General features: G+C 44.2%; 1 protein-coding gene across 2 annotated transcripts; it reads left to right on the top strand.

Moving 5' to 3' along the window:
- Window positions 1–4326: 4326 nt before the first annotated feature.
- On the top strand, window positions 4327–10495 carry SVIP (small VCP interacting protein). Of its 2 annotated transcripts, none has more exons than XM_061355041.1 (4): window positions 4327–4494; window positions 5665–5715; window positions 7680–7796; window positions 8993–10495. In XM_061355041.1, exons 1-4 carry the CDS (start codon window positions 4432–4434, stop codon window positions 9005–9007), a joined length of 246 nt encoding a protein of 81 aa, XP_061211025.1. In that variant the 5' UTR covers window positions 4327–4431; the 3' UTR covers window positions 9008–10495. The 2 variants fall into 2 exon arrangements, with proteins under 2 accessions (XP_061211025.1, XP_061211026.1); XM_061355042.1 differs by having other exon boundaries at window positions 4331–4494; window positions 8999–10495.
- The last annotated feature ends 219 nt before the right edge of the window (window positions 10496–10714 follow it).

Genomic DNA, 10714 nt, shown 5'->3' with positions numbered 1-10714 from the left:
CAAACCACAGTTATGAATGATTATGATTCTATGAAAAGCTGCCTATGACAAAAGCAAGTACTGCTGGTTCCCAAACCACAGTTATGATTGTTTTACAGTCATTCTTACAGACATTATGAATCTATCTTCAAGAAAAGACAGAAGTTAAGAATTCAAATGAATACTTTCATTAGCTGGAAGGAAAGTATGATAAGTAACTGAACACATCCAAGTTAAATACCAACTATAATTTAATCACTACTGAGTTTTACTTTCCTTTTTTAAATAATTATAGAGCATGACAACTTTCTAGTCTACCAGAAATGGATTCTTTCTCTAGGTTTTTGTGCAATAGCAGTAATATGAATCCTCCATTATCACTAAGTCCCCCAGTTAAAAGGTTAATGCTACAATTGCTGTGCCCCTTTAGACTTTATACTTCTCATTTGATTCTCATTTGAAGGGGTGTATGAAATGTCTCAAAAGACAGGTATTGAAAGAAACATTCATGGGGCAGACCAAGTACATATAAGCACTAATTTTCACCCTGGAAGTTAAGGTCATCGACCTGTGAGTCACTTACCAGGGTTCTTAAAGTGATTTCCCTCTTGCCTGCATTATCCTGAACACATAGTACTGCAGAGTAAATAACTGTCATTTCCACCCCCAAAGTCCTTGCCAGTTGTGCTGAAAAGCTTTCTGACCCTTCCAGAAATCTACCATATGGTAGCATCTTCATTCCTATTCAAAGCCACACTGCTTGCAACATCAAAACAAAACAATAAATCCAAAGTGTGGTAATGGCTTTGGTAAATACAGGATATTTTTGTGTCAATAGTACCACCTGCTGGATTTTGAGACTACAAAGAGTGTTGGAGACTAATCAGCATTGACATAAGTCAGATGCAGATGCAATTCAATATTGCTCTTGTACAAATGCCACCCACCATAACTAAACCATTACAAATGAGTGGATAACAAAATGCCAGATCTTCTAATGAGCTGCCAACATCCCACAGAAAGTTCAGAGGCGTTTTCAATGTTTCTTGTTAAATCTGATATTCAAACCTCACTGCAACCTCAATAAAAGCAATGTGCTACTACTAATGTCAGTGTTGAGTATGGTTTCTTTCTTTTTTTTTTTTTTTTTTTTTGACTGAAAAACCAATGTGCTTTTCCACTAGGGTATTATTTGGCAGGGTGGGGAAACTGGACAAAAATGCCCCCAAAAGCACTAAAACATACAAAAAAAAAAAAAAAACCAACAACAAAACAGACAACCTATCATCCTTTACTACTGATATGAGGTGTTACTATTTCTGATCTCATAGTATCAAGAAATACTCAGCATGCCATGAAACAAAGAGCACTGCAACACATAATGGAGAAGAACACACTTTGCCATGTCAAGTGATCACTGCGAACTTTATAAAGTTAATTCACCACAAAACACAGAGGGACGCTCTGCACTGTCCACACCCAACACAGGAAGTAAGTTTCCAGCAGAAAGAAAAGCAGAAATATGAGTAGTAAGGATTAGAAGACTCTCTCTCAAGAGAAGAAAGTCAGGCAATTCCTATAGCATGTTTTTGGATGTGCTTCCCAAAGCAATGAAGGTGAATTTACCCAAAACCTACAGGGTAGGTCTATGTTTTACCAGTGCTACCATACACCACACAACTGCCCCAGGGAATAAGCTGCCCAGTGCTATGAGTGTAACAGCTTTCTACAAACCGTCACCTCGTTCCCCAAACACAGCAAGACTAACTCCTCTCTCATACTGACTCCAATTACCTCCAAATCTGAATTTGTATCTAGTTTTCAAGCTATCATTGATTATCAGTGCATCTAAACACACAAAGATCCTCTTGATCACTTCAAATCATACATCTCCAGAATTTCTTTAAGCTGCTTCCAAGAAGTCTCAAATGGAAACAGTTAGAAGACCTCAATCGAAGTGACACTGATAAAACTTCAGCAGTAAAAACATCAGCCTTGAAAGCCCTCAGTGATAGCTTGTAAGCCCTTTTTGCTAGAAGTTATTACCATATTTCCTGCTGTTTCTCAACAAATAACTTTCAGGCAGGCTCCTGGAAAGAACTGAAGCTGTGCTTGAATCATTCACGTTTTCAGTTATGCATCTTTAACAAAAGCTGTGCTCTCCTTCCCTGTGCAGAGTTCTGTCCAAGGGTACTTGAATCTTTCTTTAAACCTTTTAGATGCAGAAAAGTGTATTTCAGCTGCACTCAGGAGTTATCATCTGTGGGTCAAGCAGGAGACTGCAACCAACCAAGAACTCCTCAGGTGTAACCTGAAGCTTGACACACATGAAGCACTTAATCCACATAACCATCAACAAATAGCACCTCCATACTTTAAAATAAACAATAATAAATGCTTTTATTATAAAGCAGAAAGTGAAACCATAACACACTAGACCATGCAGCAGAAAAGTTACTGCAGCTCCTAGGACAAGGTAAGACAACCCAACCAAACTACTCTGCAAGAGCATTTGCGCACTCCTGCAGGTAATCTCAGCCTCACTAGCAAGGGACAGGCAGCAGGTGAGCCTCCTCCAGCTCCCCTTCTCACCAGCCTCATCAGTTTTCCACCAGAACAGGGAGACTTTTGATGTTCAGTTCAGAAACCCCAGCTGTGATGCATGAAATATTTAGTTCAGCAACGCAAGAACCTTACCTGATGGCTGGGAACTAATACAAGAACTGAAATTAACACTTTACAATAGCGTTTGACATCACACGCCCATGGCATACACAGGTGGAACAGTGGTGCAAAAAGATATCATTGAATCATAGAATAGTTAGGGTTGGAAAGCACCTTAAGATCATCAAGTTCTCAACCCCCCTGCCATGGGCAGGCACACCTCACACTAAACCATGTCACCCAAGGCTATTGGACAAACCATGTCCAACCCGGCCTTTAACACTGCCAGGGATGGAGCATTCACAGCTTCCTTGGGCAACCTGTCCCAGTGTCTCACTACCCTCACAGTACAGAACTTCTTCCTTATATCCAATCTAAGCTTCCCCTGTTTAAGTTTGAACCTGTCACCCCTTGTCCTATCACTACAGTCCCTAATGAATCACAGAGGTAGAAAGTAAGTTGGGTAAGATGTTCACTGCTTATGAGGAATACAGTTACACCTTTCCTACATAATCCTTGGGGATGGGTGTATACACCAACATGCAAATTCAGGATATATGGAATAGGGTAAGGCTGGAGTTTAGCATAAATAACTAGAAGGTGGCAAAATTCTAAGGAAGAGAAATAGTGAAAGAGACAGAAAAGAGGGAAAGACTTTTGCTTTCCTCTATTTACTGAGTTTTCCAGTGAAAGCCAGGAAGGGAAGCAGTTGTTGCACAGCAGCTCCTGAGAGTAAGCTATAGCAAAGCAGTCCAAAGTCAAACCGTGCAAGTCAAAAAAGGTGAAAGTTGCTGGATGAGAAGTGCAAGGCATGGGCTACACAGGTCCTCGCTCAGCCAGACCTCATGTTCTCCTACGTGTGAGTGTGCTGTTCCTCCAGATGCACGCAGGAGCTTCCAGCACTTCCTAATCAGAGGGCTGCGAGCTTAGGCTGTGCCAGAGCACCCATGGGCTTGTCTGGCTACAGGCAAATCAGCAAAAGAACCTCTGTAGCTCCATCACCAATGGACCCATGTCAGGGCTTCGGACAGGGAGAGTGGAAGGTGTGCCAGGCCTGTGGCAGGGGGCTGCAATTAGATGAGCTTTAAGGTGCCTTCCAACTCAAACTACTCTAGTAGTTCTATGAAATTATCTGTGTGTTTTTACAAAAGAATGTAGTGACAGGACAAAGGGCTTTAAACTGACAGGAGATTGAGATCTTGGCAAGTTCTTCCCTGCGAGGGTGCTGAGGCACTGACACAGGTTGCCTAGACAAACTGTTGCTGCCCCATTCCCGGAACAGTTCAAGGCCAGGCCGGAGTAACCTGGGTTGGAGCTGGGATGAGCTTTAAGGTCCCTTCCAACCGACACCATCCCATGGCTCCCCGCAGCGCCGATCTTCGCAGCCCCGCTCCCACCCGCCGGGTTGGACGCTCGGTGGCAGCACCGGCTTGGGGAACGGGAGAACTGGTCGCCGCTGGATGGAGCTCTGTAGCCCATTTCCCGGAGTGAGCTGGACGTTAACGAGACTATCGACCTTTAGCCCTAAAATAGGATGAATCTAATTTAGTTTAATGCCCGCGGGAAGGACAACTAGTGCTGGTCTACAGCTGTTTCTTTGCCCCTCCCCCACTTAACTCCCCGGCGGGCCTACCGGCCGGGCCCAACCAAACCGCCCTCGGCCGCCGGCCCCACGACGGGGCGGGCCCTGCCGGAGAGCGGCGCCGGGCGGGGCCGGGCCCGCCACCGCCTCTCCGCTGGTCGCCGGCTCTGCAGCGGTTGCGGGCCGTGCGGGCGGTGTGGCCCGCTATGGGGCTGTGCCTGCCCTGCATGGGGGGCGCTGTGAAGGACGTGGTGGAGACGCCCGATCCGGTGAGTGCGTGGCCAGGTTCCTCCGCTCCGCCTGGGTGTTGGGTGTGGGGACGAGCCCGGGGAGCTGTGGCCCTCCCCGCTGGGGCGGGGTGGGGAACCTGAGCCGCCCTAGCTAACATGGCGGCCAGGCCGCAGGGAGGGGCCTGGCTGCGCCGGTAGCGCTTGCTGGAAAGCTTCAAAGCAGCGAAAAGGCTGCCGGGGTGTCGGGGAGATCGGGCCGCTGGGCCTCGGTAACGGGGGAGCTGCCTGGGACGGGGCCGGCCTCACCCGTGAGCCGTCGTTTGGAGACAGCGATTTCATGTCGAGGGGGTCCGAGCCACAGCTGGGGCCACGGTGACTCTCTAGAAACAGTGAAATCTGGCGCACAGTGATGCTCGGTTCTAACTAACCTTCTCTGCGACTACCTGAGAGGAGGTTATATAGAGGTGGGATCGGTCACTGCGCCCAGGTAACAAGCGGTAGGACACGAGGAAATGGCTTCAAGCTGTGCCAGGGGGGTCTACACTGGATATTAGGAAAAATCTTCCCCAAAGGGTGTTAAGGCATTGGAACACACTGCCCAGTGCAGTGGTGGAGTCACCGTCTCTGGAAGTGTTAACTGTGTAAATGAGGCCTTCAGTGGCATGGTTTAGTGGTGGCCTTGGCAGTGCTGGGGAACGATTTGGCTTGATAATCTTAAAGGTCTTTTCCAACCCGTTTGATTCTGTGGTTTGTAGGGTGACGTTTCTTCTGGCAAGTGGGAACCCATCCCCATGCTTCTGTACCCCTTTATCTGAAGGTTTTGTCGGGGGAGAAGGAAAAGAGCCCACTCAGGCTGGAGGAGTGAGCTTTCCTCTGCTCAAACTCCAGAAGGCCATTTCACACCCTGCGTGCCTTTCAGTTGGAATTTTTCAGCGTGAAGGCGTAAAACTGACAGCTGAATACAGATTTTTGGTGGGGGTTTGCTGTGGCTGTGTCAGCAGCTGCTCCTGTAGCATCTGAGTCACTAGAAACACTTTGTTCTTGCAGACTGGCAGTGCAGGGAAAGATGATGCTAATTGGCTTAAGGTTGGCATTTTGTGGCAGCTTGCATTGCGGAGTTGAGTCATTCTCTAAAAAAACTTGAGACTTTCAAAAGAATGTACAGACTGTGTTGGAAGAGAATTTCACTGTCTTTCACTTTTTATTTAGGAAATAAAAAGAAGACAGCTAGCAGAAGCTGCTGAAAAGAGGCAGATGGAGGTAAGGTCTGATAAAGTGACATTTATTCAAAATATATTTAAGGTAACAGAATTATAGGGAAAATAGCCAGGACTCTCTGGAAGCGCTGGATATTGTGCCTGGATTGTGGGAATTGCCTTTAAATATTTTCATAGCATTATTTTTTTACCTTATACCATTTTATATATATCTTTATAGTAGTGTTTCACAGCTAGGTACGTGCTGTAAGACCACTGCAAGATAACTGAGCTTGTTTGGATGGGAGAAGTTCTGCAGTAGTTAAGAAAACAACCTGAAAATTGGAAAAGCAAGTTGAACATTTTTCCCCCACCATGACTTGATAACAAGAAATTGAGAAATACTTCAAACCAGAATCATCAAACAATTGTTGTGCTGGCAATTTCAAGTGTTACTGCACTTGTACTTCACTTACAAATGCAGGTTATGGGCACTTTCAAGTTCAGTTTATCAGTCTGGCAACAGTTGGGCTCATAATTCCAGAAGAGAACAAGTATGAACTTATTCTTCTATCTTTTAAGGTTGTTAAGCTTTAAATACTTCAATATCCTTGCAAGCTAGAAGAGGTAGGATGCAAACATACTAACAGAATGTAAAATCAGCTAGCCTGTTTCTACCTTTCCATACCCCTCAAAAAGGTTATAACATACACCACACAAAAGCTACTGTAAGTAAAAAGTGTATGTTTGAGACCACAGCTGAACTAGCAAGAGAAAGGAACATGTTGTATGAGTGTTAATGACGTTACATATTGAATTAAACATCATCCATTATTGACGAGGACCATGTTGACCTGTTTTAAGGGAGTTTGGTCAATAATTCAAGCCACAGTTGATTGATGCTTCAGAGTCCTTTAAAACTCCTTGATTGTGTGTCAGACTACATAGAATCACAGAATAGTTTAGGTTAGAAGGGGCCATAAATCTCATTTCATTCCAACTCTGTGCCATGGGCAGGGACACCTTCCACCAGACCAGGGTGCTCAGTGACTTGCCTCAGTAGCTTGTTTAGAGTTGTGCTTCTCATCAGGGCCTTGAATTTCAGGCGAGAGCGTTGCTACTTTCCTCTTTTGTGTAGCTACAGTGTCATAACCTGAAACATAGCTAGGAATCAGGTTTTAGAACATCTTTTTTTTTTTTATGTGTTTACAGTGTTAAGTGTTTATAGTTCTGATATTCCTGCCATATACTCAAGGTCCTCATCAGACCATCACCAGGGGGATGTGAAGTAGGCAGCTGGCAGCAGGTTTCTCATCTAGGTATTACTGCTGTCCATACATCCTGTGAAGTTTGAAGGGTAGACTGGCACACAGGTTATTTCTCAAATCACAGTTTAGAAGTTCTCACAGCCTGGCCACTACCAACACAAGCTTTTTGTTCCTCCCCTGCATGTAAAGTTCTCATAATTTTCGGTAGTAGCTGTACAGAGCTTGTTACTTCCTCTGCTTATTGTTAGAATATTGTCATGATTTCCATCATCTGTATGCTATCTGTAGGTAGCCTTTTGATAAAAAGAGATGGAATAAGTGACCACATGATGAAACAGCTAAAGTCATTGGAAGTTCTGTCTGCCTGCATCATCTCTTCCCAGTTAGTTCTGTTTCTGAGGGCAAGAATAGGCCCTGACACTGTCAAAACCACAGACTAAAGATTTATTGGACTGTTGGAAAGGGAGGTTCTGGTTCTGCTTCTTAGTATGCAAAGCAGGTACATGTAACTGCATTAAATATGTTCACTTGGATGTAATAACAATATGAAACAAACCCCTCACAGATACCTGGAGGACCAAGAGCTCACAGTGTGAAGAAGCATCCCAAAAGGTCTATATTTAGGTAATAGTAGCATTACTTAATGTTTCGGTCTTTTCACACAAACCAGAATTCACAAAAAGTTATTGCCAAGACTTGCAGTTTGGTTTCTATCCAGAAAAATAGCTGACTGGTCTTACCCAAATGTGTTCTCTTCCAGGCTTCCTCTCGAGGTATTAAGAACGTTTACTCTGTAGAGCAAAAGAAAAAGAAACAGGAAGAAATGGAAAAAAGAATGACAGCTTCAGGTTCTGGAGGAGGAGGAGGAGGACTGAGAGTAAGTTTAAAGAAACAACATGATGCAACTGTCTGTATTTTCACTGAGAAAGTCCTGCTTTGTTGCTGTCCATAAGATTGAATAACTTGAGGAAAAGCTAAGAGGAAGAGAAATGAAAGGATGGGTCATTTTCACACAGTGTTCTCAGTGAGGCTACATTTCTGGGACACAAAGACAGCAAGGATGGCAGAGAGCTCCCCATCTCTTCCTCCTCAGTTTCTCCATTGTACTTTCAGCACTGGGGACCTTCTCATAGATTTGCCCTGTACTCAGTGTCTCTTTTCAGTACCAGCTGTGATTGTCTCACTTCTCTCAGAGTTTACAGAAAATGTTTGAACCAAGTAGGGTAATGTCTTTGGGTTTCCTGTGTCTGTCTCTGCATACGGTGTTGGCATAGATACTGATCAACTTTACTGCTGTTACTACTAGTTTTCTAATGTAAACTTTGTCAGACCAGGCAGGGATTTAATATAGAAATAGAATCCCAGGCCAGTTTGGGTTGGAAGGGACCTTAAAGGTCATCCAGTTCCAACCCCCTGCTATGGGCAGGGATACCTTCCGCTAGAACAGGTTGTTCCAAGCCCTGTCCAGCTTGACCTTGAACACTGGCAGGGATGGAGCAGCAACAGCTTCTCTGGACAGCCTGTGCCAGCACCTCACCACCCTCGCAGGGAAGAACTTCTTTGTTTATCTAACCTAAATCTTCCCTCTGTCAGTTTAAAGCCATTCCCCCTTGTCCTGTCACTACCTGCCCCTGTAAAAAGTCCCTTTCCAGGTTGCCTGTAGGCCCTTTTTAGGTATTGGAAGACTTAAAAGGTCTCCCCAGAGCCTTCTCTACCCCAGGCTGAACAAGCCTAGCTATCTTCAGCCTGTCTTTATGAAAAGAGATTCTTTTAGAATGTGTCCAAAGCAGTAGATACACCTGGTTATCAAAACACAGGTTTCATAAGCCTTCACCTCTTACTGTCACTGCTGTATGTGGCTCAGCGGGCATTTTAGACAACCTGGTGCTGGTGGGTTGCACATCCTCACTTCCAGGGTATAAAAGGTGTTGGAATGGGAATTCACTGTATTTAGACAACTTTGTGTTTGGGTTGGGTTTTTTGGGTAGGTTTGTTAGTTTGGGTTGGGTTTTTTTCTTGCTTTCCCCTATCTTCATGCAAACTTGTGGTGTGTTATGTTGTTTTTGTCTTTAGTGGCAGGTTGGATAAAAAGGCATGACTTGCAAAGAGAAGAAGATTGCCGTTTACTGCCAATAACTTGCCAGTTCCTGTAGCTGAGTGGCACTTACTCATCATGCGGCTTTTGCTGTTTGCATATGAAGACTCAGCAGTACTTCGCCGTTGTGGGAGAGCAGGGGTGGAAACACATTAAGAAATTTAAAAACTAACTTTGAGCACTAAGTTTTGGCCAATTTTTGTTTATTTTGTGTGCATGTTTTATTGCTTCCCTGTCACACGACTGAGGTGGGTTCACATGGAAGTGGCCTTCATGTACCTGTAGTGAGTCAGTACATGGATGCTGTCTGGTCAAGTGGGTGTCTGTCTGTGACTGGCTTAGGCACAGCTCAGGTGTCCATGTGGTGGTTTTGACCCTTATTTCAAACTCTCCCATCAAACTATTTTCTAAGTCCTCATGTAGAAAGCTGCCATAAAAATATGTATTTGAATATGTGGGTAATGACATTTCTCTTCAGTTTCTTAATGACTTTTGAACTGCTTAGGGATTTAGTGCCTTGTTCAAAACAGAAAGATTCACAGTGGGCCCTTGCCAATAGAAGTGTTTTGTGACACTAGTTAAAAAGTAGAAACCTGTATAAACCTTGTGCACTTACATGAAGAAAGCTGTTTTATTATGAGCCTAATAGTTGTTCTTCTCGTTTTTGGATGTGCATTTCCTTTGAGACTGTAAATATTTATAGTGAATGCTGGAAGTTAAACATTACGTTAATAGTATTGTTAGTCTTTCTGTTTTATTACCACAAGAGGGCAATGCTGCGCCTCACAGGAGTTTGAAAAACATGGCAAAGGACTTCATCACGTCTTGGATGGTTCATTTTCTCAGGTTTGTGTTCTGTCCTGTCTAGGTGGGTTTGTTATGGTGCAGTAACATCTGCCAAGTGTCCAAAACTCTGTGACTTTTTCCCTGTTTTCAGCAATGTCTGTGGTCCCTTTCCCAAACATGAAGCTGCCTTTTATTATTTATTGCTCCCTAAACCCTGGTGTTAAAAACCAGACTTTCAAACTAATAGCTTCAAGCCACTGCTTTGATAGAGCGAAGTTTGTTGCAGCATGTTTGACACTTGAATCTAGCTCTCATTTTCCCCCGAGAGCATGATGCTTGGCCTCAGTATCTTACTGGCCTCATTTCTGGCCTAGTTTAGGTTATAGAGGCTTCCCCCCCCCCTCCCCCCCCCGTGAACTAAATATTTCTTCTTTTATCTCCCTCAGTAGTGTTTCATGCTGTCTTAGGAGCACAGTCCTGAGACGATGAGTTTCCTGGCTTAGCCTTCAGAATTGAGAAAAGAGACTTTTCAGTATTAACAGTGGTGTTTGGGCTAAGAAGCTGTGTCCTTGGCAGATCAATGTCTCTGATTTCCTTTTGGTTGCTGGCAATTAACTGGCCATAGAAAGTTGGGGTTTTTAAGTCTTAACAAAACATGCATTGAATTATAATAAAATATATTCTTAAAAACATCACCCATTGGTGTTTTGATGCTGTCAGAACTGGAGGAGTTCACAATGAGAAGCTGTTGTACATCCTTGCTTATCAGCCTAAGGCAACCCTGTTGGGTTCTGTCACTGGTGGAGGTGCTTTATGGTCGAGTAAAGGATTGCTGCCCTGTCTGAACACACACACTGCTCAGTACCCATTTGCAGATACAGTGGCTTGAGTGGGCCTGTGCCAGCTGCTCTGCA

The sequence above is a fragment of the Neopsephotus bourkii genome, unplaced genomic scaffold, assembly GCF_033783945.1.
Source record: "Neopsephotus bourkii isolate Nb327-2 ecotype Australia unplaced genomic scaffold, CSIRO-AGI_Nbou_v1 NB_768, whole genome shotgun sequence".
NCBI classification, from domain to species: Eukaryota; Metazoa; Chordata; class Aves; order Psittaciformes; family Psittacidae; genus Neopsephotus; species Neopsephotus bourkii.
The sequence above is the reverse complement of the archived record's forward strand: the minus strand, read 5'-3'. Positions and strand labels throughout refer to the sequence as shown.